The sequence below is a fragment of the Tinamus guttatus genome, unplaced genomic scaffold, assembly GCF_059628265.1.
Source record: "Tinamus guttatus ecotype Peru unplaced genomic scaffold, ASM5962826v1 Tinamus_guttatus_pri_ptg000165l, whole genome shotgun sequence".
In the NCBI taxonomy this organism is placed as follows: domain Eukaryota; kingdom Metazoa; phylum Chordata; class Aves; order Tinamiformes; family Tinamidae; genus Tinamus; species Tinamus guttatus.
The window spans coordinates 187,678-214,888 of NW_028288699.1; the positions used below are offsets into that span (position 1 = coordinate 187,678).

Below are 27,211 nucleotides of genomic sequence, written 5' to 3' on the forward strand. Positions count from 1 at the left end.
CCGCGGGCGGCGCAGACGGAAGCGGCCACCGCCGGAAGCGGAGAAGGCGCCTAGGGAGGCAGCGGCGGCGAGTGAGTGACTGGGCCCGCCCCGCGCTCTGTGACGCGCCGCGCCCCGCAGCCAATGAGCGGCCCGAAGAGCAGCCCCGCGCATGCGCCGTGGCGGCGCGGGTGGGCGCCGCGTGGGGGGTAACCGTTGACCGCGGCGGCAGTTGGCGGCCGTTGGTTGCGGCGACGGCGACCGTTGGCCGGGGCCGCAGGGGTTAGCGGCGGGCGGTCCAGGCCTGAGGCGCACAGCGGCGAGGTGGGCGCTGTGGGTCCGTCCCGCGGAGCTTTATTGCCTCACTAGCGCAACCTAATCAATGACAAAGTAAGCTCTGAACTTGTAGATGCACCGGCTGCCCGTGGCGGGCCCCAGCCTGGCCGTCTCCCCTTGCCCAAATTCCCAGCGTGTCCTAAAAACAGCCGAGTTTATTAGGAATCCAAGTACTAATCCTCATTAACGACCTTTATCTTGGAGGGCTTAGTAAAGTGAAATTGAAGAAAAGCTATCTAAACGGGGGGAGAGCAAAAGAATAGATGCCAAGAGTTTATTACAGTTCACACCCTTACTCTTGCAACTAGCACTTCAGCACATTAATGTTTTTGCTTGCAGTGCAAAGACTGTTTTTTTATTTAGAAAAAATAACTTTGTATCACTGCTAGCCTCTTGACTTCTTCATTTGGCTGTGTTGTATTTTCCTCCTTTTCTGCATTATTTTCTATTTCCAAGGACTCGTCTGTATCTGTAATGACTCCAGGCATTTAACTTTCTCATTTTTGACTTGAGGACTTACTGAATTTGTCAGTCCTGTAATTTCTGCCATGCTTTGAATATATCAAAGCAGTAACTAAGAGCTTAACTTATACAGTGACTCAATTATAAATGTTTTCAGAAGCCAATTGTGTTTTGTGTAGGATTTTGTCAGGAGTGGATCTGTTTTATAATGCGCTCTAGTTTAATGCTCAGGAAACCAATTTTAAAGCTTCAAGAAACTGTTTCCAGACAACTAAAGTTTTCATAGTGTGATGTAGTTCATTAAGAGTTGCTTTGTATTTACTTTATCTGCATGAATAGCACTATTTTCTTCTTTCTTCTGTCCTCCTGGGAAATGTTATGCAAAATAGGCAAATGTGTAGTGCAAGTTTTCTCAGCTACCACTAATCTCTGTTCTCTTGATCTGTCAAAATCATGCGAAAGTTAACGTGTCGTGTAAGGAAGGTGTGTTATGCATGCTATTGATATCTGTAAGTAAAAGCTAAACAGAGCAAACATTACTGTCACTGTCCGTGTCTCAAACTGAATTCTTAGGGGTGTTACGTACTAAACAAAGTGACTTTCGATACCCTGCCTAGTATTTTGGAAGCTGAATCCTCCTGCTGTCAAATATTAAGTAATTGACACTTGTAGTAAGCACCGCGTTCTGTTTGGCTGCTTGCTGACTGTTTATATCTCATTTTCTTAAAGTATTGCAACAGTATGCATATTTCCAAGTGGCTTTCTTTGATTGTGTTCATGAGTTTCTTCCAAGACCACTGACACAGCGTTGCTCAGTCACAAAAAAAAAAGGTGTCATATTGTATCTGTTATGTCTGAACCTTTATAATTTTTTACCATCGCTTTGTATGTGTGCTTTATATGTGATAGGAATTTTTTGCTGGTCACTTCCTAGTATCCTTTGAGGGTAGAACTTTATTTGCTGCACTGTCTGCCTTTTTATCCTTCATAAATGATCATCATGTCTATTCATTCTTTCCTCAGCTGTCTTTGACTCAGAAAGTCAGATGCCTCCAGAGAGCACTGAGCACAAACCAGGACTGTTGTTGCATCCAACATCCTGCTGTTGCTCCCACTCGCTGTTAAGTTGAGCACGGCCTCTTCGCTTGGGAAAGTGTTGTCCAATGCTGGCGTTAATCCTGCTCCGGCGGAGGTTGGGCTGGATGACCTTCAAAGGCTCCTTCCAACCAACATTTCTCTCATTCCGTTTATATGTGCCTCCATATAGTAATCTGTGTCTATCGGAAGACTTTTGCTCTTTAAAAATGACCAGCAGATGATTGCTCATGTAACCACTTTTTTTTTTCTCCTGTTCTGCTTCTACTATTATACTCTGCTATTTTACTGTTACAGGTTGTACTTGTGAAGCTATTGAGGTTGCATGATGGCCTCATCTACATTTTAAATTTGTGAGTGTACGTGCAGGCATGAAGAGGTAGTGAAGTGAAATAAGTCACTGAGGTTTCAGAAGTGTGTGAGCCACTTGCCTTCTGCTTACTGCTCTAGTATTCTTATACATTCTGATGGATTTGCAAATTATTTTTCTTCATAAGCATAAACAGAATTAATAGCTCATGTTTGTAGCAAAAATATACCTCCTTCTACTCTTAGGTCCTCCTTTTGAGAAATACACTTTTTTCTTCTATTGCTACTCATGTCTTGTTGTATGGTTCTGAAGCTCTAACACGTATGTTGCTTGAACTTGAATATGGCCGAATAATTTTCATCTCTCATGCTTTAAGTAGAATTGAATGTGGAATTTACATGACATTTTAAGTGATTTGATCTGGTTAAGCAGCAAACACTTACCTTACTAGGATAATTTTTTTTGTATGGACAGATGCTACTTTTTCCATTCTGCAAAACCTCTTTTCTTTGCATTTGTCAGAACAGGTACATGGATAACTGAATGCAGGATAGGGATGCAGTCATGCATCGCTGAGCATCATGCAGTGGGGATTGAGTTTGCAAATGAAATACCCATTTCATATTTTCTTTCTTTCTCAAGAGTGTGCTTAGTATGTTTCTTATAGCAATGTAGTGCAGGCAGTAGCAAATTACTAAATTTTTAAAATCAAGATCTGTAGTCATATAGAATTTACTGCCCTTCCCTCCAAAAATTTAATTAGTTTTTATGGACCATCTCAGATACAGCAGTGTTTTCCTCATTCCTACAAGCCAATTAATGTTCAAGGACAGGCTGTACAAAGGTAACGCAGCTTTCCATTGATTTAACATTGCTTTAAGTTTCAAAAATGCATGTGACATTCTTGGCCATTGTCATTTTTTATATTGCCCATCTAATGAGACACCTCTTCCTGTGGAATTATATAGCCAACCACCTATTTCCCTAGTGTGTTGACTGTAACTGAGCTTGCATCTTTTACTAACAGTTTGGGTTGTCTTTGTATTAATGACGTTACTGACAGAAATGTTTGGCCGTATGGTTTGACTCTTCCTCATCCCTTCCCTAAAGCATTCGGCTTTTGCAGTGCTACCGGTGTGTTTCTGCTGTAGCTGTGAGGGAGATATTTCTATCTGTGCCAGGCTTCAGCCATCTGAATAGCATTAATTAATACCCAAGTAATTATAAATCTCATGCTTGCTGGCTTTTTTCTTCTTCGTTCACTCCCTCTGGGTTTATCCATTGGGTCTTGAAAATCTCCAAGGATGGAGATGGCACATCCCCTCTGGACAGCTTGCTGCAATGCCTGATTGTCATCATCATGGGAAAAAAAGTTTCCTCTTACCAAGTCGGAGCCTCTTTCGTTTCAGTCTGTCTGTTATTTCATCCTCTAGCCATGCACCGCTGTAAAGAGCATAGCTGCATCTTCTGGATAATGTCCCCACTGTGAGGCTGATCTACCTGTAGTTCCCCAGATCATCCTTTTTGACTTTTTCTGAAGATGGGTGCAGTATCTGACTCCTTCCAGTCACTGGTGACTTCCTTTGATTTTGGCAACCTTTGAAAGAGCATCAGGTGCAGCCACCTCCCTTAGCAGCTTTGGACGCAGCCCCTCTGATCCATGGGTTCATATGGCTTCAGCTCTCCCTAGTAGTACTGACTTGACCCTCATCCACCCCCTTCTAACCTGGCCTCTAGACACAGAGGCCTGAGGAGCGTTCTTGGTAAAAAATGAAGCAGAGACGACACTATTTCTCAGCCTTATTTGTATCTGCTGTCAAAAGTCCATCCTCCCTGTTCAGGACCAGGTTTTCCTTACTTAGCTTTTTACTGCTGCTGACACAGGTCTGAGACTGCACGTGTAGCTCTGGTTACCCCTGCTTGTTCTGTGCTGTTGGGTGGGTCTTCTTATGCCATGTTTTGTTATTTTTTGCTCTTTTCCCTAGGCTTGGGGTAAAGGAGGTCTAGGGGCTGACTTAATGGCCTCTCCTCCACTCCCCACCCTGACTGGCACTGCTGCTTTCTCTGCCCTGCAATAGATTTGGGAGTTTTAATGTACAGATGAAGGAGGTTGTTGGGGCATCAGGAGCTTGTAATTAGTGACCTGTAGTCGGTTTGGAGACCTGTAGCGAGCAGTGTCCTCCAGGGGTCAGCAGTGGGTTTAGTCCCCGCTAGTGACTACCCTGGGTGAGGACAGTCGTGCCTCCTCAGCGAGTTTGCGATGATGCAAAACTGGCAGCAGCAACTGATACACCAGAGGGTTCGGCTGCCCTTCGGAGGCACCCAGACAGGCTGGAGAGGTGGGCAGAGAAGAACCTCGTGAAGTTCAACAGAAGGAAGTTCAGAGTCCTGCCCCTAAGAGGAGGAATAACCCCAGGCACCAGGACAGGCTGGGGGCTCCTCTGCTGGAAAGCAGCTCAGCAGAGAAGGGCCTGGCCATCCTGGTGATCTACAGACTGACCATGAGGCAGCAGTGTGCCCTTGTGGCCAAGAAGGCCAATGGATCCTGGCCAATGAGGAGGAGTGTTGCCAGCAGGTGGAGGGAGGGGATCCTGCCCCTCTCCTCAGCTCTGGTGAGGCCGCACCTGGAGTATTGGGTGCAGTTCTGGGCTCCCCAGTGCAGGAGGGACATGGAGCTTCTAGAGAGGGTCTAGCGAGGGCTCTGCAGGTGAGGAAGGGCCTGCAGCATCTCTCCAGTGAGGACAGCCTGTGAGAGCTGGAACTGTTGAGCCTGGCGAAGAGCAGGCAGCAACGGTGTTACCAGTGTCTACTAATATCTTCAGGGACAGCATCAAGAGGATGTGGCCACACTGTTTTCACTGGTTCTGAGAAACAGCACAAGACACAGTGGGCACAAACCGAAGCACAGAAAGTTCCGTCTGAACATAAATAAAAAGTTTTTGAGTGACTGTGAGAGTGACTGAGCACTGGAACAAGTTGTCCAGAGAGGTTGTGGAGTCTCTTTCCTTGGAGATATTCAGAAGCCATCTGGACAGTGTGCTCAAGGTGACCTTGCTTAAGCAGGGGAGGGTTGGACTAGTTGAGCTGCAGAGGTCCCTTCCAGTCTCAGCCATTCTGCCATTCTCTGATTCTGTGATATATTAGAAGAAACATCGATCCCAGTATCATCCTGAGCACTGCGCTCTCCACTGGGCAAAATCCGGGTTCTCCAGCAACATCAGAGGTTTAGTTTCCCTTTTAATGAGTAAGAAGACATAGGCAAGTGCACATTTCCCATCATAGGTATGAAATTCTCACTGTTTGCTTATAGTATTTTCCAGGAGTTTCAGGAGTGCCTGATGGCATTAAGATAATTTTTGGTAACAACATCATGGATAATTCAAACACTATTTTGTAATAATACTATAAAGGGCATCTCTTTTCCCCAAAGTATCTTTTTGTTTGCTATTGATCCAGACTTATCTACAGTTCTTCTCTTGTATCTCTCTGTATCCTGGGCATCAACCTATATTTCTGCTATTTTTTTTCTGCATCTCAGGGTCTAAAAGGTCCACTGTTGACCACTGATTCCCCCTTCTAAAATGATAAGTTCAGTATATGGGGAAATGTATAGCTGCTTGTATTGTTTGGCAAGGTGAAGCAGTCGGAAGAGTTTTTTTGCCATATGTATTTTAGATACTGAAAAGCTGCTGGTGTCTTTAATTTGATATTCTGACAACATTCCTGCTGAATTCACAGTTTAAATACTTAGTTTTAAAAAAATAAGCACGTGCATATGTATCTGCAGAATTGGAATAATAATCCAAATCCAAAGTGCAACTCTTCAGGTGACCAATATGAATATTTATTAATATGTGGATACTATGCATATATATATTCATATATATATTTTGCCCATAAATAACTTAATTTGGTTTCCTAGGTCCTGTGAGGTTCAAGCGGCCGCTGTTCCTAGATTCTGCAGACCATGATCTACATGTACCATGTGTTACACAGTTCTGCTAGAAGGAAGGTATTTTCAAGTACGTAGGCTGGATAGCTCAGTGGTGGCCATTCACTTATTCATTGTCTTCCTCACTCACTTGGGTGCTTTGTGACTGTGTCCTCTGTGAAGCTTCGTGGTGCTGGAGTTCTGGGTTAAAGAACAGAATTTGGCTTTAATTATTTTTTTTTTCTTATATTCCTGCTTGCTAATGGGTGTGATGTGTTAAAGCATTGAGCATCTGCCCCATTGGATATAAAGGGATTTGGGATTTAAGCATGTCAGAAAGTCAAATGCTGAATAATATGCCTTTACACTCCATTTTCTGGTAGGGCTCAAGTATAAACTGTTCTTACTGGGGGATTAGACTTATTTATTCAGTCTTAGCTATCTGTTACTTCAGTAATCATACACTATTAGTGTACGATTTTAATCACATTTTGTCCACAGTTTAATTTATTTGTCTCTTAGACTCCTGGGCGTTGTCCAAAGAAGATGGATTCTGTTTGCTATAACTTGTGTAAATAACAATTTTGTTATTGCTTGTATCTGAAAATGTGTGAATTTCTCTAAAAATCAAAGGTATCAGGTTAGATTATTTCTCATCAGGATAAGTACAGTCTATATACAGTGAAAGCTAGAGAAAAAATAGAAATAAACCAATGTTCTTCAAAATATTGCTGAGCAAAACAATACTGGGGCTGAGACTGGAAGTAGTGAGTGAGGAATAAGGGACTTGTTTTTTAAGTTGGAAGAGTGGTGTTTGTAGCAGATTTGAATGCTTTTAGATCTACTGACGAGCAAGTGGTTGATGTTAGTTGTAAAATGTCCAGCAAAAGTTTAATTAACTAATAAATTACTTTAAAATGTGGATTGTATGTGATGGTAGTTACAATGTAGGGGCTATCAGTCAGATCATATCTTTTCCTTCTGGACATGTGCACGTGCTCTAGGTGTCACTGTTTGAGCAGGGGGGTTGGACTAGCTGATCTCTAGAGGTCCCTTCCAACCTCAGCCATTCTGTGATTCTGTGATTGTTTTAATATGGAAGAACAAGTAGGTAAATATGCCAAAGGTGCATGAATGGCCACAGTTGAACACAGCTGACTTCTTTGGTCCTGCTTAGCTGATTGCATGATGTGCAGTTCCCTGAGGGTGGTGTAATGAAGCCCTGCAGCTTATGGTAGCGTACAGCATGTGCTGCAAGCTTGGTGGGAAGTGCTTAAGGCTGTTGAATCATGGATTTCGTGTCTGTACTGGCAGTTCCTAAACTTAGCAAATCAAGTGGTATCCCAAGGAAGCAAGTTTGCAGGTTCAGGTGTGTTGCAGGTCTGAAAGTGTGGTTGGAAGACACTGACTGGTAAAGGAACAGGATCGGTGGGTATCGTTTTGGGTGTCCAATGAAGGGAAGTGAAGGAATATTTGTTCTTTCATTACGATCTCCCTAGTTTTCACTTTTCAGACACCATATATTTCCTCTTTCCCCAGCAATCCTTTTCCATGCTGCTTGGCACCAGCCTTCTCTTTTACTTTTGTATAACTACTGCCTCCCACTTGTGATGGCATTTTTCTGGCCTCCAGTTTTTATTTTCCTGTGCTCTAGGGCTCGTGGAGCCGTAAACTGGGAGCATATTGAGTTAGTACCAGAGTATTATGCTGTCTTGTCTAGATTTCTCCAGCTGCATTTGGTTGAAACGAATGGAAGCTGTTCAGTGAGTCAGTGTTTCAGGCTGAAAGAAGGTTAAAAGCTTTTATGGCTTTCTTGAAAAGCTTATGGAGAAGGCAGAGAGATATAAGGAGGTTAGAGGAAGGGATAAGTAAATAGTGTAAGCATACCTAGCAACAACTATTGTTGGATTGAGATAAAGTTATTGGATTGAGATTTTTAATCTTTGAATTGCATTTATGCTGGCAATAGAATAGCTACATAGGCAACTGAAGATGCTTGAATTTAAAGCAAATGCAGCTAGTCATCACATGAGGGAGGAAGAAAAATAAACTGCTAGTTGTGGTGGTCTTAGATTCTTACATAGTAGAAGAAGGAATGTGTCTCCTCGGTCTCCTAACTCCTCTGATGGTTGGCCTGCACGGATGCTAATGGCAGTACAAGGGAAAGTATCCTCTGTGCTGGCAGCCCAGTCCTGGGCTTGAGTTGTTCCTCAAAAACAAGCTCAATCTGAGCTAAGAAAAATCTCTAAAAGGTGACCAGAGGGTCAAGGAATGGAAGGGAAAAGATTATTTGAGATTACTAGGTGGAAGAGATATCATGCTGGAGGGAATGCAGCCATTTAAGTATGATGTTCAGGAGTGTGTATCAGTTGTCATTGATTTTTTTTGTTTTGTTTAGATTAGATTGTTTTTTAGCAAAGACAACAATTTAGGTTTTCCATGGAATGACTGAGAATCAGAGCTCAATATTGCATAATATTTTCAGTGGAAAGGATCAGAGTGCAGTAAGTATATAGAATATGTCAACATGTACTTTGAAGCAGTGCTTTAAAATGACATCCCCTTGCCCAGTGCTATTGGTCTACAACACTATTTTGTGTTGTGTTGCCTGAGAGGTGTGGAGTTACTGTTGGTAAGTATTACATTTGGCTGTGGGAATACTACAAGAACTTAATTAAATTTAGATGGGCTTGCACAGTGCTAAGCCTGGACTATATTAGGAAAATGTGTAAATAACAGAATCTATATGGATGAGGGAAATGCTTCAACACAATTTATGGAGTGGAGCCCCAGGCTTAATTTTGCCTTAGCTGAAAATTATGTAGGGAATAAATCCCAGCAGGACATTTATCATACACGTACACATTTCACACATCAAACCAGTAAGCTGCTCCAATGCTGCAGTGCTTGCTGTGATGTAGTTCAAATGTACTAGCTATGAAAACTCCTCAGAATGCAAATCCAGTCACTGGCCAAGTGTTACGGAAGCTTTTGGAAGCACATTTTGGACTTGGAAAATAACATAAGGTTATCAATTTTGTGTTTAAGAAGGTGATATGAACGGCTCAAGAAGATCACCTTTGACTTCTGTGGACTCTGTATATTGAGACCTGCTCTATGACTCTGTCGTTGTAGTAGGAGTGAAATTCAAGAGAGACTGAACATAAAAGAAATGTGACATTTTTGAGATTAAATTTTATTTTAAGTTACTGATTTCTTTATTCTGGTAAAATTCTCCTGAGACAGGGGGCATAAGTTTGAGATTGTAGCTCCAGATAAATTTCTTAGTAACATAATTGCTTATGAGGTACTTTGCAGTTATGTGAAACTTTGGGAGACCAGCTTAACAAAGGCAAAACATGATTTCTTAGAGAAGACAAACAGGTACCATAAAAGAAGAGAGACAAGAAGCTTTTGGTATTCTTCCATCTTTCTCGTGTGGGACTTCATAATGACATGTACTAGCTGAGTGTTTTTCTCCGCTTTCCTTCTATTCTTGTTTATATTTACCTTTATTTATCTTGTTGGAATATCAAGTAATGTAGGTCAAAATATATCTGAATCCATCTGCTCATCTAGTCTGTTCTTTTACTGCTAGTTGTTATTAGATATTTTAATTAAGTATGCTTAATGACAGCTTACTACATTAATGTATGGCATCAAGTGTCTTTAAGTTTGTACATGATGAACTTACTTATGCTCGGCAGTTCTTTTTCTAATTACTGTTAGCTAGCTGTCTATATCTCTAGCTATCAAAACAACAATTTAATCTCTTAATTTGTCAAATTGTAGTCTATGTGTTATGTGTAACTTCCGTTCCCGTTTTAGGTGCAAACCCAACTAGGATCTGTATCTTGTCTGTCTTTATAGGAGATACATTGTTATCACAGTCATAGTCTGATAATAACTAATGAATATTGGATATGTTTATTAATTTCTACAGTAATCCACCTTAGTTTTGAGTCTTGTTAATTATGGTTTTCTAAATTTTATATATTACAGGGGAAAATATATTATAAACTTCAAGTCTCTTAAGAGGCCTGTCAGTTCTTCACATTCATCAAAGGTTCATCAAATATGATTTTTTTTTTTTATTTTTGTAGTTGGCCATCAGTGTTGACGTAACCTCATCGTAAACATGACCTAGTGGGTATGTCACTGAAAGAAATGAGCAAACGATAATTTGCCTTTTGTGATCCTACCAGATCTGCTAAATTGATCACACATCACAGAGATGATCTCACAAAAATGAATTTTTCAGAATTTATGACATTCTGTATGAGAAGGATTGGGAGTTTTTCCCTCCTCTCCCCCAGGTCTATATAACAGGCCACTGAACCTGTGATCCAAGCTATGTTTCCACTTGGATTTTTATTTTAGATAGTGGTGATGCTTTGAGCTTGTGGTTATGAAAACATGTTAGGAAAAAATTTCAGTGACAATGATGTAGGCGTTTTTAAGATTAATGATTTTATCTCTTAGTAGGAATGAACTCCTCAGTAATCTTGTACTTCTGTGATCTATAAAATCTCAGCAGAGTGAACAGCATGCACAGAATTTAGTATTTACTTAGGCAGCCCTTCTCAGAGCCCTTCTTCTAATTATTTCTAAATTCTGGGGAGAGCTGCTGCTGTAATTTGTATAGCATATTGTCTTCTGGGCCACCACAGTATAGTTGCTTACTTAACTATCTGTCTAAGAAATCTGTATTAACTTACATACTTACTCCTTTTTTTTTTTTTTTTTGGTGAAATCTGTGATACTGCTCTGTATTGCAGCCCCACACACATGTAACACTTTCTCTGTGAATCCTCAGTAGTTTCAGTGGGATCACATAAGAAGCAAATAGTCTGTGAGCAAATGTGTGTGCAAAATTGTTCCCTGCGTGTCCGGAGGAATAGTGGTATGTCCTGCCTATGTCTGCCGTATCGACAGCTGGGAGGAAACCTGCGTGAGGATATAGATTTTCAGTTAGCTTCTTCAATTACTCTATCAAAGTGATTTACTTTGCCAGCTTGCTATCAGTATACCAAATATTTTCAGTAGAAAAAAAATGTCCTTACAAGCCGAATATAATTTATATTGTTTCAAAATTTCTAACAATAGCAATAACCTCAGAACTTCCTGTGATTAAAATATCTGTCATCTGAAAAAAGCAGTGGCTGTGAAGAAAAAAATAGGATTAATTAAGAAAAGGCTTGATTTTTAGGTTTATAACTGCTGTTACATACAGTATGTAAAATCAAATGACCCATCTGTAGCCTTCAGAGGGCAGAACTTGAAGCAGCTTCCTGCTTGAGCAGAAGCCTCAGATGGGCAGGGAAGCAGGGAACCGTGCAGTGTTTCCTGAGGCCGCAGGGGCCCGTGCGGGCTGGTTCTCTGGCCTTTCCTCAGGGCCTGCATGAGGCTGCTCGTCCCTTTGAAGCTGCCTCACAATGCAGAAAGCTGGGCAACACTCAAGGGGTCCAACAGCACCAAACTAATATCTCAGTGTCCCTGAGGGCAGCTGGGAGCTGACATGTAGAGCAGGGAGGCGTGCAGGAATCCAGCATTTCTTTCTCTCTTTTCAGGGTTGTCGCTATTAAATATATCTATACCTCCAGAGATTGCTTGTTGTATCGTCTGTAGACAGAGTAAGATCAGGAAGTAGGAATCTAGAAGCTTTTCCTGTTACTGGTAGCTGAAGTAATCTAATCACTGGACCACAAAGCAGGGTCTTGCTGCTCTTCTGCAGGCTCCATAGCAAATAAATAGAAACCTGTGTTTTCTTTTTGTTTGTTTTTGTTTTGTTTTAAGGAGAGACAAGAGGTTATCTAATTTATATCCTTGGTGAAAGGAAGTTCACAACAGTAATGTTATTTCTGATAGTTATTTGACTAACCTGCTGTTTCTGATCTTTAGTGCTGAAGAAGCTCAGCCTTCCTAGATGGTCTAGGCTTAGGTTTACCCATTCTTACCATAAGCCACTGTTTTCCAGGAGATTGGATAGTCTTTCCTGATGTCAGTTTCTCAATTTAAGCTTATTAGTTTTTCTAGGCAGGGAGATACAGAAAGAAGCTTGAAAGCATATCTTTTTTTTTGTCTAGAATAGGTGATCAGAGATCTATCTTTTTTTCTTCTTTTAACCCTCCTCCATAAGTCATCTTTCTTGGATGCATGGCTGTTCCCTTTGTTCTTTAGAGATCACATTTCTACACCTGCGAGCAGAGCAGGATGGAGGTCATGTCCACGTGTCCTACCATTGATACCCTTGTTTGTACATAAACAGTGCGGTTCTCTCTTTCCAGGAGTACCACACGGTTGACTCATGTTGAGTTCATGATCATTGTAACTGCCAACCCTCCTTCTGCAGAACTGCTTAGCTAATCTTTCCCTGGATCTTGTTTTGGTAGATCATTATTCCTGGCAAGTCTTAGAATTCTGCTCTGGCCTTACTGAATTCCTGCTGTACTTTTTTGTTTAAAGCATTTAAAAGTGATCAATTTAAAAATAAAGGGGTGTGTGTGGAAGCAGAGGATGGTGATTGTGTTTCTAGCCTTGCTCACAGCCTTTCCCGTTGTATTACCTACCAGCTTAGACTGCATCGTACATCACATCCTTTACTATTTTCAGCAAGACCTTGACTGGTACTTGAATGAGTATAAAAGACTTTATATATCTGCCCTGTTTGAGATGAACCTCTGATAAATATTAAATATGGATTTCTAACCAGTTTTCTATGTAAGTGCCAAGAGTGAGGTTAGGTTTAATGGTTAGGTGACCATGGAATGCTGATGTGGTTGGGAGAGACCAAGGGAGGAAGGAGTCCTTTAAGAAATGTTTTTTTGTGTGTGTTTTGCTTTTAAAAAGGGGGACGAGGGTCCAGGGAATTCTAAAAGAATTCACACTGGTGTGTTTTACTGTTTTTTTCAATTGTTTTGCTTTTTAAATAATTAATGATTCAGCATTCCTCTTTCCAGACTTCAGCTTCTGTGCTTTTTTTGACCTTTTTTCCCCAGTATTTGGTTCTGAGAATATTACTGTCACTATTTTCTGACTGTGGTTTACAGGAGGTTATGTTGGTGATAGTGGTGTTCAAGGCTGAGCTGCTTGCCCATCTTCCTTTCACGTGGCTTGGTCTTCCACAATCAAAAGTTGGCCAGCACCAAATGAGAGGCAATAAATGTCTCGCTGGAGCCCTGGGATCTCTTCCAAATGTTGTCTAAAGATCCTGAATTTATGCTGACCTGAAAGGAACTCTTGTAGCAATGTTAGCTCATGTGTCTAGCTTAAAATCCGCAGGGACTGGTCTAAAACCCAAACACTCGATCTCGCTGAAGAAATACTGGAAGGCAATGGAAGAGAGTCGGCCATAAAGCTGCGCTGTCCCTATCTTGTGCCTGTGGGAAAGTCTGGGGTAGCAAATTCATACACATAAGAAATGGAAGGGGAGGCAGATTGCAGTGTAGGTTTGAATATATGTTGTAACAAATTGTGAATTAAAAAGTGTCACAACCACATCTTCTGTGACACTTCAATTTTTTGGTATAAAATTTTCTCTAAAATTAAATCAAAATCTCTACAGTCCTGTGTTCATTTGGTATAGCATAGTATTTCCAGTCTTTCTTGTATGACATGCCTATGGCACTTTTGAAAGTCAGGACGCATTCACTATATTATTTAAAAAACTGTTTAAAAAACAAAATGCAACTTAAGTCTCATAGCAGTCGATCTAGCTGCCTGCCCTACTTCAGTCTGGGTTCTAAAATAAGCATAAAAAGCTGAGAAAAAATTTCACTGTTAGACCCATTAAAATTAAAAGTTACATGTATATATTTGCTTCAACCTTTTTAGTACTGAAATATGCAGTCACCGCTTCCTTCAGCCTCTGCACTTCCCATGAGTTTATCAATTTTCCTTGACAGTAGGGTGGAAGATAGAGTTGAGATTAATTATATTTTCTTTAAAATTTAATTTTGTTCTATATCTTACAGATCCAAGCAGCTCCAAACAATAATCAGTTAAAATCACTCTCCTCAGTCTATTTTCAATCGAGCCATTATGATATCCAATAACCCCAGCTTAGACTGAAAGTGGTGATTTTAAAGTATACAAATTGATTGCAAGTAGCTAAATTTTAGTGTGGCAAAAGCCACCAGTTAAAGCCATTTTGCATAGCAGGACTAGACTCAGCAGAATTTTCACTTTGCTTTAGGCCTTTCTTGATCTTGACTAAGAGATAAAGGCTCTTGGACACCTGGAGTTCATTTGTAAAAATGACCTGTCAAGGGCAGTTATCTGCTGACGTGTCACTGAGCTACTAACACCACGTGTATGCAGCACCTCCCATGATCGTCTAGGGCTCCCCCTTTCTTTCTTTCTTTCTTTCTTCTTTTTTGAAGTATTGCTGCCCTAAAATCAAAGCCCGCACAACTGCAGAGCATTTTAGAAATATACAGCGTTATTCTGGTGACACCAGGTGTTGAAAGTAAAAAATGTAATGCATTATGTATTCAGAGGCAGGCCTTTGTTAATGGGTAGCTCACTATTTGCTCCAAGGCGAAGCAAGTGAAGGTTTTGTCATTTCACAATAATTTCTGTTCTGTTTAAAAAGAAATATATTCAGATGGTAAAATCCAAAAGCTCATCACATGCCTTTTAAACGACATCATAAAATAAAAATGTAAAGTTTTTGCATTGCTTCTTTCTTCCTAATATTCTAAACCTTACATAATATGCTGTTCTTGATTTACAGTTAAATCTAGTATATTAACTCACTAGTTAATTATATTATTTTAATTTTCTTCAGTCAATTAGCCTCACTAAGTGATTATTTGCTTAAAGAATGCAGAAGTAGAATTAATTGATATTTCTAAATATCCCTAGACACTTGCTGTCAAATCAGGTACAAATGTTGTTCGGAATAATAACATGCTACTGTATTTGAGGATTGGGTTTACCAGAAAATGCTCTCCTACCTTGTGCTTGATGTAGATTTGGGGGAAAGGGAAGTTGGGAGGACAGCGAGTGATTTGCTCAAGAGATGAAGTATAACTCCTTGCCGTCAAGTTGGGCTGAGCTGCCCTTTAAGAGCAAATGATAAAGTCCTTTAAACATTTGTACAGATAACATTGTCAATTGATAATTTTAAAGGTAAATGTACTAGGTAGAAAAAAATACACTATGTGGTTAATATGTAAAAGCGTCCTTTGTGAATTCAGTTCTCCATTCTGAAATGGAGAGGTGTGTGAGCATTCACCCACAATTACTTCTTGAAACTCCCAGCACACAGTTGCTAGGCCACTTCTTAGAGCTTCTGGGCTACGAGCCAAGGCCTCTTAGTGGAAGCAGCCCTCGCCGTGATATTAAGGAGGAGGCTGTGCTGTTCAGTCTTAAAAGAAAATAAATTATCAGCTTGAACATCTTTCTAAACTTGCTTGAAATTAAGGAGTTGAGGGGAGTTGCTAATAGAGGAATGTACATTGCGCAGCAGTTTGTGCTGAGAGGAAGAGTATGTGGTCACCCATTCTCTTGTGGCATTTTGTGCCACAAAATTAAAAAAAAAACATATTGTCAAGCATGCATACATACATAAATATATCACTTGGAAGTCTCAGAACAGTAGCATAATAATCTTCAAATATGTGCACATTATATCACTGCATGTAGAAAAGACTAAGCAAACTAGGTGCTGACACATGGCATGGAAGAGTGAAAGAGTTGGATGGATATATAAATGGCGCACTTTGTGTGTCAGATGCTGCCAGTTTGGACAAAAGGGTGGTTTGGGTGTATTCTTGAAGCAGAGTTATTAACGGGAGGCAGAGGGACCAAAGAACCTCTCACCAGACATGGGTGGGACGAAGTGATAGCTTTCACTTCCCAAGTTTTTCTGGAGAAGTTGCTAGAACCTTGCTGGAAACAAGCTTCTGATGTCAAATTTTAAGACTTTGGGAAAAGCTCTTAGGAAGTTATTGTTTGTTTGTTTTTCCTTTCCTTTTCTGAAAGAAGAAAATGATCCAAATCCGAGGTGTTAAAGAGATTGAGGGTGTATGGGAACTATGCATTGGTGTGTGAGTGCCAGAGCATGCAGGCAGCTTTCTGCTGGAACATGGAAAGGGTTTGGATGGCTCTTGGGAGACCAAGACATCTGTCTGTAAGTGGGGCAGGAAATTTAAAGTCACTCTCCTTGGCTCCAAATGAAATGCAAACGTAGAGACACATTGTCTTTTTAGTATGATTTTCTTTCTTTCTTGTCTGTAAGTTTAATGTCTGTGATGGGCCCTTCGGGGCTGCTTCGGCATGATAGATTTTTAAACCCTTTCCTGGTTAATGTGATAGAAGGTCACTCTTACAGTAGCTGTTACCTGCTTTCCGGGCCAGGTTCAGATCTCTTAATGAATTAACTGGACTTCTGTTATTGTGTAAGATTCTGCAGAATCTGAGATTTTATTCAGAATTAAAGCTCATAGGGAAAAATAAATCTTGTTGGGAATGGGTGTTTTGCCTACTGTAGCCATCCATACTGGCACAGTCTTAGCGAAGATGGGAATGATGGGGAAAAACAGCAGGTAGATTTTCTTTTTATTTAAAAAAAAAAAAAAAGAATTGGAGATGTGGGTCGCTGCTTTCTTTCACAGCATGATAAAGGTAGGTGCTCCAGAACTGAACCCTGAAAACGTCTGTTGATCTGTTTGCAAGCAGCAACTTCTGGTTTGGAAGTATAAAGTCTTCCAACTTGCCCTTCACATCTATCCCGTCCTTAGTTCAATGACATTGAAATTGGAAAAAGCAAAAAAAGAGAAAATAGATGAGAGGATATTATATTTACTAGTGGTTACTTGGGACCTCCTTTAAAAGTTGTCATTCCAACGAAGCAGAGAAAGAAATCCTGCTGCAGGAGATCACGACGTTGCCTCATTTCCAGAGCGGAGCCCTGGGAAAGGAGGGATATGATGTTTCTTTGTCACTCTGTCCCAGGTCTCCAGACATAGGCAGTTACCCTTTTCATGATAAAATATGTGCATCCTCTTGGGTCTATTCTTTTGGACTACTAAAGCAGCCAGGTTTGCAGTGCTCCTTGTTAACAATTTTGTCCCATATTTTGGAGCATGTGAGGAGGCTTCTATGAGGAATTTAAAGCTGGTCTGAGGATCTACTAATTTACATTTGAGGCTTAGGAACCTTTGCTTGTGAACTGAGCTAGTCTTAACTTGGCAATATATGAAGAACTTGCCTTTTGGAACGTGTCCCAGCTTTTTAGACGCCAGTATTTTCTTGCCTGCCCTGTGTCTCCTTCCCAAACACAAAAGACTGGATTTGAAGGTGTAGTAAGGCACCCTCCTAGATATCTGAATGCCTCAAAGGCATGTGAGGATGTTGTGATGTGAACCTAAAGTAACTGAAGATTTATTAGATTTTTCAGACTTTATCTGCAAGTCTAAAATATTTCTGCTGGGGTGATCATGATGAATGAATGATTGGAAAGTGAGCATGTGAACTTCCGAGACTGCAAAACATACGTGATCCCTTTTGAGTGCCCAGCATTGACTTCATTTGCCGACTGATTCAACAAAAAATACTTGGAGCATCTTTCATATTTGCCTGCAACTCATGAGCTCATTTTCTATCAGAAGTTCTGGTCTCCAAGCATATGTTTCTTTAGCTTGTGTCATTAAAAAACACCTTATTTCAATTAGGCTGTTCACAGGGCCATCTCATACGTCTGTAGCCTGAAGCAGTCCTCCTCAGTATATAGCAGTTACTGGATAGCCATAAGATTACTTGTTGCATCAGAGTCACTAATAAATAAAGTATCACTAATCCCTGAGGAATATGACCAGCAACTTCTGTCCATCCTAATTACTTCTATTTTAATATAACCTATTATAATCTTCCCTTAGTTAACTGCTTTTCATATATGATTCTTCTCTTTCACTTCCTCTGGGGATAACACTTTAATTGTATATTATATAAAATGTTTTATTTGACTCAGTGTATTAAGCCTTGACTAAGGAGGAAGCAGATTCTTCTAATGACATTACTGTGGCTTTTCTACATTCAAAATCACATTGCATATTATTCCACCCCTCATTTACTCTCAGTACTTGATTTTGTTCCCTTTCCTTTATCAAGTTAGTAACAGAGATTTTCTTTCAAAGGTCACTGAAAAGAGGCTTCAGAGCATGTATAAAGCTATTCTCATTTATTTAAATATTTTATTTAAAAATAATTGTCTCATATGTGTATATAATTCAGATTAATATTATATAATATTTTTCTGTTACAGCTAGGGCTCTGGTTTAAGATACCTTTGATTAAGGCTTCAATCCAGGGATCCTGCACAGTGACAAGTAGTCCTTCAATCAGAATAACAGAAATAGAATAATGCCATAGTAAAACTAAAATAGTTCTTTTTGCCTTCAGAGAAGAACTGCAGAAGTATTTCTTTGTGGGAACATGATGTTAGGTAATTTTTTCCATCAGCATTTCTCATGAGCCTTTGTGGTTTCAGAGAAGTTTTAAGGACTTTTGTAACTGTTTCTCTTCACTCAGTAAATGTAGACCTTTAATTTTTTTCTATCAGCCTAACAAGCACCTATTTCATTTCAAGGACCAAAGTGCTCCTTACCTGGAGGGATTATGTTTCTTTCAACACATTCTTATAGGACACAAACAAACAAACTGGGAATTTCACATCTCTCTTGATTCTACCAAGCAGGAGATATTTGAGATTCTGGACAGTGTGTCTTCTGGACCTGACAGCAGTTGCTCTAGTGCCTTTCTGGAAGCCATTTCAGGCTTTTTCAGATGCTCCAGGAGTAGGTATTTTCTTTGTGTACGATGTAGTAAAACAATAAATATATCTGCGTTGAGTTAAGGATGCTTTCCCAATTGATGAAAAAATAGATTGCAGGTTTTTGCAAGTCTTTCCTGGGAAAAAAGCATCAAGTTTGGGAAACTTAAAATAGCTTTTTTAAAATAAAATAGCTTTTCTTGTGATTTTGTATCCTTTCTTGTGAATTGTTATACATCTCTGTGTGGCTCTGATGTTTTGATGTGGGTTTTTTTTTTCTCTGAATTTTTGCCCTTTATTGTATTAGGGAATGGTGAAATAAATTTGTTGCTGAGATTGGATGTTTCTTTTTTCCTTTTTTTTTAACCAGTTGCAAGCTGAATTCACTTCAGAAAATGGAAAAAAAATCTTTTTTAATAAAACTACCCAATATACATACTCTTTCAAAATAAGGCTTGTATTTAAATTTAATTAATTAGCCAAATAAGATAACCACAGTTAGTGAATTGAGGTGATTCATTTTGTTACCAGTATCTTGAGATGTAAAATATTACACTTTTACACAAATATGATTAAATTGAAAGGATGGAAGAAGCTTCCCTTTAAAAATACAATAAAGGTAAAACCTCATAACCTCACCTTCTTAGCTTTAAATAAATTGCTGCTGGCCTGGATAAGCTGAGTCAAGTAAAAGGAAGGTATTTCTGTGTATCTGCAGAATGCGGATCCATTGGTAAGTTTGGTAGCCTGTCATATTTGGCCGTGTTCAGCCAGGGGCCGTCTCCAGATCAGTGGTTTTCCTCTCTTCAGAGCTATAGTAGCAAACCAGTATCTTTGCAACGTTGTCTTACTACTGTTTGTGTGCTCCAGATTTCATTATGTCCACTAGGTCACCTCATCGGTCACACTCCAAGCATCACAAAGGGCCTCTCCTTCCTCCGTGGCTACCTAGTAGCTACATCCAAACACAAGGCATTAGTGCTAATACATCTCTTATGACTATACATCTATATACATCTCTTATGTCTATACGTATACCATGGCTATCCCTTCAGACTCGCGCAGAATTCATATGACCCTGTTGAAGCAAGAGCGTGCTTGACTCCATCCCACGCTGTCAGTCCTCTCCAGGGAGACTCCTTGTTGGATATTTAAAATAGCGGTAGTGTTTAAATCTAGTGATTTCTCCAGTACAGCTGCTTTTAATCTTTCTCTCTTTTTTTTTCTTTCTGTGGGTCACTAACATTTTCCAAGAGAAGCATGGCTTGCTATAGAAACATAGATAAAATGCTTTAAACGTATATGAGATTCATTTCTGGTTCATTTGGTGAAGCAGCTTGAGATCTCCTAGCTCGTGCCCTTCTGCTTTTATGCCCTCTGGTTTTATGAGGTCAAAGCAGCCTCCAATCGTGGTAGTCCTGTTGCAGGGCCGCTCGGGATCAATCCCCGAAGGAAAAACCTGTGCCCAGCTCTGGCCCTGGCTGCTGGTGCCGGCCGCTGTTTTGGTGCCTCCAGCGGGAGAGAGGAGCGACGCGGCTGGAGAGGGGGATTTGCGGCACTGTGTCCCCATGGAGCAAGGGATTGCTCAGGGCACGGATCTGCTGCCAGGCTGCTTTGTGCTGCTGTATCTTGCGCAACCGCCGAGGACAGCCCTGAGCTTTTCTCCTGTCCATTTCCCTCTCTCCCCATCTTTTCAGCACAGGAAAAACATGTTTGTTCCCAGGCTGAGGTACTGGGGCTGTTCACAGCGTTCCGCAGGCCGAGACGCGACTCCCGATACAAAATAGCTAACACTGCGGGTATTGGCATGTAAATCAGTGTGCTGACCTTGCTGGGAAAAGTGTTTCCAAGCCTCAGCCGGTGCTCCGAGTTTCAGGATGTCGGCGGTTTGAAGCAATGCGCTGTGCTCTGCATGTCAATGACGGGAACCGCTTCACATTCACGGGGGTATCTGAAACTCTCCTGGGAGCAACGCTAGGAAAAACAAGGTGTGGAACCAAAAGTTGATTCCAAAAGTTGAATCAGGCTTTTATTTATTTTACTTTATTTTGCTGCTTTTTGTCTAGATTTAAGAGTTTCAGCATGTGAAGGTACAGAAGTGAGCCCCTACTCGGTGTGCTACTCAAGCGTCCCGTGCTTAAAACACCATAGAAAGGGCCTAATGCTGAGTGGGATTTTCAGGAGTCGTCTCATCTGTTAACTTAAACCCTGCAGCAGGATTAAGAGTATTATCCAAGAGAGTGTGGATAAATGCCTATTTGTCAGTCCTTCCAGTGAAAAATAGGATGTTGAGGTATGACAGAGCTCTTCCAAAGCTGCAGCCCATTGCTCAAGAGCAGTCAGAAAGGCTGAACACTTGGCATTAGTAGGAAACCAATGCGAGCAAAGCGGGAAACGTGATTTATGTCACTGTCTAATCCATGCTTTATCCATTCTAGCATACTGCAATTCTGCTTCCCTGATCTCCAAAGGCTCTTTACAGAGTTAGGAAAGTTAGAGGAAAGGGTCACAAGAATGATTAAGCCCAAGGAATATGTTCTGATTTGTTAGAAACACATGAATTTTCCAGCACAGAAAGGGAGCAAGAGGCAGCAAGTCACAGGTGGTGGGGAAGGTGCGTCGGGAAAGGCCTCCTATGAGGCCGGCAGGCATCATGGAAAACCCACGCGCGGGCTCAGTGTGGGGTTGCAGCTGCCTTTCCGTGCGCTGCAGGTGCATGCGAGGGCTCAGGGAGAAAGTGAGCCGCTTCACAGGAGCAAAAATCCTGTGCACGCAGTTAAACCATCGCCTTGGGCTTAAGAAGCTTCCGGACTCGGTGTCCCGGGAGGCATCGCTGCCCCCTCGCCCTGCTCTTCTGCTGCTCCCCTGTGGCCACGACAGGTACGGGGAGGATGCTGGGCTGGGAGCACCTGCTCTGTGACCTGTAACGGCTCTTCCTACCTCCTCACCATGCCTGTGGCCAGAAGGCTTTTCTGGATCACCTTTATTTTGTGCTGACTTTTTGACCTGCTTTTTAAAGAAAACAGTGCTGTCTTTAAAACGCTCACCTATAGTGGTAGGTAGGTTTGCCCCATCTCACCAGCTCCCTCTCAGGCTCCACTTGTTCAGTCCGTGCCCCAAAGTGATATTTGTGGGCTCCATTTCTCAGTGCTCTCCCTGAGCAATTTGTAACTGCCTTTGCAGTCTGTTGGTCTTTGAAGTGTGCTAGCAAAAGCTTGCTGCAATATACTGAGGTACTACTAGAAAAACCACGCCGGGTTTTCTGCAAAGCTGTGCAAGCGCTTGTATAAAAGTCACCCTTCCTGCATGTAGCCCGTGAGCGACACGTCGCCTCCAGGCGCTCGGACATGCAGGCGGGTCGGCGTGGAGCCAAACTCTTCTCGGTGAAAGCCAGTGACAGGACAAGGGCTAATGGGTACAAGTTGAAACACAGGCAGTTCCATCTCCATGTGAGACAGAGCTTTCCTGTGAGGGTGACAGAGCCCTGGAACAGGCTGCCCAGGGAGGCTGTGGAGTCTCCTTTTCTGGAGATCTTCCAAACCCGCCTGGATGCCACCCTGTGCCACGTGTTCTAGGTGTCCCTGCTGGAGCAGGGGGGTTGGACTAGGTGATCTCTAGAGGTGCCTTCCGACCTCAACCATTCTGTGATTCTGAGATGACAGGGAGCACCCATGGAGCAGATCCCCATCCCCGGGATGCTCCTGCTCGTTCTTCCAAGCCGGAGCTTGGCCGAACATGGCTGCTGCGCGGGGCCGTCACCTCTGCGCCTCAGAGGAGGCCGCGTCCCGGCGCTAACGTGAGCAGGGGCTGGAGGCGCCCGCCGGGTTGGGAAGGGGTCGGCGCAGGCAGGAAGCCCTCGTCTGGCGGCAGGGGAAATAGCGAGTGGCCGAACGAGAGCATCAAAGCGCAACAGGATGCGGCCCCCGGCGCGGCCTGCGAGCCGACTCGAGCCGAGGGCGGCCCGGGAACTCGCAGGGCCCGAGCCCATGGCGAAAGTTCAAGGCGTTTTGTTTTTTCACCTGCTTCCGATGGTTTTCAAGAAACTTCTGAAGAATTAATGTGTAACTATATCTGATCACTGAGCCAGCACTGGGAATTTTTCTCAGGGGAAAATAATGTTACTGTATGTATATATAGACAGAGGGAGAGAAATTGATACTTTCTGAGTCGCAAGAAAACGACTCCTCAAATACAGCCCCCAAACCACTGTTACCACAATCAAAAACATCCCTGGAGCCAGCATAGTGCTCACACTATTTTGTGGTTTATTTTTAAGAAGTCGGTAGCATCTAATAATTATCTGAGTGATATATGTATTTTTTTTTAATTGAAAAATCAGCAGTTCATTATCATGGCTGCTGCCAGTGAGGTAACGAGGCAGCAGTTTCACCTTGACACAACCTGGGACCAGAGAGCCTCATCGAGACTTCCTGGTTTAATCCGCAACTGTGCCTCCACTGAGGCAGTCAGTCATCACCTTCTCACAGCATTTGAGCAAAAGAATAAATAAAACCAAAGCAGAAACTCTGCCCCAGCCCTGACAGAGTCGTTTTATTCTCCCATCTCAGGCCTGGCGTTGCAAAGGGGCCATCCAGAGCCTCCCCCGGTGCTTGCCCGGCCCTGGCTTCCTCGGTGAAAGTCGCTGTGTGAAGCAGTGGCGTTCCCGTCCTGCCTCCCCAGCTCATTAAATTTTAATGACTTTGGTGTGAATATTTCATGGAAGTTCCTTCCGAGTGGGTTTGTTCTGTCCTGGCAGCTCATCCACGGCACGGAGGCTGATGGTGGGTTTCTTTTCCATCCCCAAGGAGCTCGGTACAGGGATGGAGTGTCCAAGTGGATCGAGGGAGAGGCAGCAGCTTGGGGCCTGGGCTGCGGCTCTGCTCCAGGCAGCTGCACAGGGACGGGCTGGGAAACGGGGACCTGAAATCCCAACCCTGCTCCTTGCTGGCCTGCCACAAGGTGGCCGGGGATGGCTTTCAAAGCGCGCAATGTGGGAACGCTGCGGATCATATCCACGCGGTGGATAGCTGCTTTTCTAGAAGGCAATAGGCAGCACACAGGCTTCAGGTGCAGGCTTTAGCACCTAGAAAACTTACACTTTGTGTTTATAGGCCCGAGTCTTCAGAAAATGTTTTGTTTTATCTCAAGTAAAAGATGATGAAAATATATATACATGTATTTTAATTGAGCAGCTGAAGCAGAAATTTATTTTAGGCGCTTCTCAGCTGGGGTAATGGTGTCTGCGGGCTTGGTTGTGTTTTTGAAAAAGGAGAAAGTCGATGTATTCAGTCTGCCCTGGGTGAACGGTAAGAGCGGTTGCAAAAGAAGTTGCTGTAAAGTTACAGGAGAAAGTTTAGCAGCCAGCCTTTTTTTGAAAAATCACAACTTTTGGAGTACTGCAAATCGAAGTGTGAGACACTGTTTGCGCATAAACAACGATTGAAACACCAGATCCCTGCCTGATTTCCATATGTACGGCTGGGTGAATTCATTTATTTAGGCATTAAAACCAAAACACCTCTCCAAACCCGGGTTAGCATTTTCCTTTATAACTACCCTGCATCTGTGGTTGCAGAATCTATGCATTTCTTTAAATCAGTGTTAGCGAAATGTTTCTAAATAGCCAGATACTGTGCAATAAGAAATATTCAATTAATATGGGGACAATTTTCGTAGTTGTGACACTTTTTTTCCCTCAAAACTTTTCCAAAGCTTATCTTCAGATATACAGTAGGGATAAATATTTTATTTAATGGAAATGAAGCCTATCTTTTCGTGCAGATGCACCACTTGCCTTTGAGCTTTTTGTGTGCATTTCAGGTTTCCCTTTTCATTTTTTAACTTATTAACTCTGACAAGTCACCTCTTGGTTGTGAACAATTTAATTCACAATTCATTTTTCTGATTCAAAGTGAACACGAGTGCCCTAATCCCCTAATGGGAATTAATTGCATGTTTCAGTGCTTAACTCTGATCCTTTCTCAATCCCCATGGGGACAAGTTTCTTCCTGAAGGATCTGTGTTTGTTATTCAAAACACAGTCTGAAAGGTAATGATTTTTTTTATAAAAGGAACTCGAAGCAACCGAATATTAATGCTCTTTTTATTGTGAGGGAATGAGCTGCATCCAAAAACCTCATTTATGTCACGAAGGATAAATGATGCTGGGGTATATCTAATAAAATAGAGAAAAACATCAGTGTGGTCTTTTTTTTTTCCCCTAAGTGAAGGCTATTTTGCCAGTAAATAAAGGCATACACCATTTTTGCTTGGAAAACTGTATTCTGTTACAGAGACAAATTGTTCATTTCACCGAGGGGGAAATTGCTCTGCTGCTGGTTAAAAGGCATGATTATTTTAAATGACACTCTTCTCCCCCAGTAATGCACCCTTTCGGATAATCCAGCTGATCTAACAGTTTCCTAAAATAAGAGCAATTAGCTGAGAACTTGTTAATTTTCTACTTCAGCTTTGCTTTGTAAGGCTGTTTTTTTTTTCCCCAACCGCTCTGGAGGTCCCTTCTCCGCGCCGCCTCCCAGGGAGCCGCGCGGTCTCCTGCCGAAGCGGCACGGAGGAACCGCGACGGTCGCCCGAGAGTGACCCGGAGAAACGGGAATAGCGTCCGGCTGCTGACGAACCAGCAAACGGGAATAACGGGGCCGGCGCTGCCGGGGTGCTGCTTGGCCAGATACGGCAGGTGGGGCTCTGAAAAACACGTGCACCCTCCGGGGCAGGGAGATCAGGGCTAAAACGCCGTGGCACCGCTCCAGCAGACTGCCCGAACTGGGCATGGAAGGGCTGGCCGAGCTGGGAATGCAGGAGACTGACATACAGCTCTTTTACTGCTTTGCTAAACTGAATTGGGATTTTTTTTTTTTTTTTTTTTTTTAATATTTTTTTTCCCACGGAGGATGGGCTAATTGGAGCTGTTCCCATCACTGGGTCAGCTCCGTGGGCTGCCTCTGGCTCATGGCAGGGCACCCGTGAGCACGAGGCGACGAGAGCCAGGAAGAGCCCTGGCCCTGCTCAGAGCCGATGTTGAGGGAAAGAAAGGGCTAGAATTTCATTATGGCAAAGCATTACGAAAAGGCCTTTCCCCTCCTGTCTCCTACGAGCCTTTTTCAGTCATTGCTTTGAGGAGCAGCTCAAGTTCGGCGCAGCCGTTGCGCGGGCCTGGCGGTGCATGACGCGTGTCCCCTTTGTGCCGCAGGTGCCATGGCTCGTGTCTTCGTGTACGGCACCCTCAAGCAGGGCCAGCCCAACTACGGGCACATGCTCAACACGGCCAAGGGCATCGCCAAGTTCCAAGGCCGGGGCCGCACCGTGGAGAGGTACCCGCTGGTGATCGCCGGCAAGTACAACATCCCCTACATGCTCAACATGCCCGGCACGGGGCACCGCGTGGCTGGCGAGATCTACGCGGTGGACGAGCAGATGCTGCAGTTCCTCGACGAGTTCGAAGGCTGCCCAGACATGTACCAGCGCACGGCCATGAGCATTGAGGTGCTCGAGTGGGAGGGCAAGAGCGGGCGCAGCGTCATGGAGTGCTTCGTGTACAACACCAGCACCTACCCGCCCGAGTGGGTCAACCTGCCCTACCTTGACAATTACGACTCCTCGGGGAAACACGGCCTCTCCTACGTGCTGCGGGAGAGACGGGAATAGGCGCCGGGAAGACCGAGCCCGGTGCCTTCTGGTTGGAAACGCGCCCTCCTTTGTCACCTGCCCAAGCAAAGTGTCGAGCCTAATGCTAGAGAGTCGTAGGTTTGTTTGCAGCTGGAGCTCACCCCAACGTGTCAAAATCCCGCTAACCCGACGTGGGTATCCACGTCTGCTGGGCGAGTAGAGTAACCGGCTCTGCGCAGCCGTCTGGGATTAGGATCTTACCCCCCTCTCCCCTGTTTGCCTCAGAAATGACAGGGGCAAATGGAAGGCAGTTGAACTGACTAATTTTTGACCCGAATTGGCAAATCTTTCGCGCGTCTTCCCTGGGTGGGTGGGTGGAGCAATAATCCTATTGCACTAATGGCTAAAACTGATTACAAATCACAGCTGAAAAGAAAGTAAAAGAGACTTCACATTTAATATTGACTCATTAGAGTGTTTATTAGTTAGTTACTGAATGTAGACGGGGCAAGCAAACATCTCTTGAGGAGAATGACTGCGCAGGTACTATGCGCTTCACAAAAAAAATGTGAAATTGCTGTAGAAATAGTGGGTAGAAGAGACTCTATGTTGCAATGTTATTCTGAAGAGATGACAATTTTTAAAACATTTCTAGTTTTGTAAGGTATTTTTTGAAAAAATATTCTTAATATAAGAC

General features: G+C 42.7%; 1 protein-coding gene across 2 annotated transcripts; it reads left to right on the forward strand.

Annotated features, from left to right (window-relative positions):
* On the forward strand, window positions 1-26,565 carry GGACT (gamma-glutamylamine cyclotransferase). Of its 2 annotated transcripts, none has more exons than XM_088522785.1 (2): window positions 1-71; window positions 26,099-26,565. In XM_088522785.1, exon 2 carries the CDS (start codon window positions 26,104-26,106, stop codon window positions 26,551-26,553), a length of 450 nt encoding a protein of 149 aa, XP_088378911.1. In that variant the 5' UTR covers window positions 1-71; window positions 26,099-26,103; the 3' UTR covers window positions 26,554-26,565. The 2 variants fall into 2 exon arrangements, with proteins under 2 accessions (XP_088378911.1, XP_010219606.1); XM_010221304.2 differs by lacking the exon at window positions 1-71 and adding an exon at window positions 6,092-6,204.
* The last annotated feature ends 646 nt before the right edge of the window (window positions 26,566-27,211 follow it).

What these genes read in the sequence shown, in the direction of transcription:
- GGACT (XM_010221304.2), top strand. Translation starts at nt 6,150, where the DNA reads ATGATCTACATGTACCATGTGTTACACAGTTCTGCTAGAAGGAAGGTA. An exon ending in TAGAAGGAAGGTATTTTCAA is followed by an intron (nt 6,205 to 26,098) that starts GTACGTAGGCTG and finishes TTTGTGCCGCAG; the next exon opens with GTGCCATGGCTCGTGTCTTC.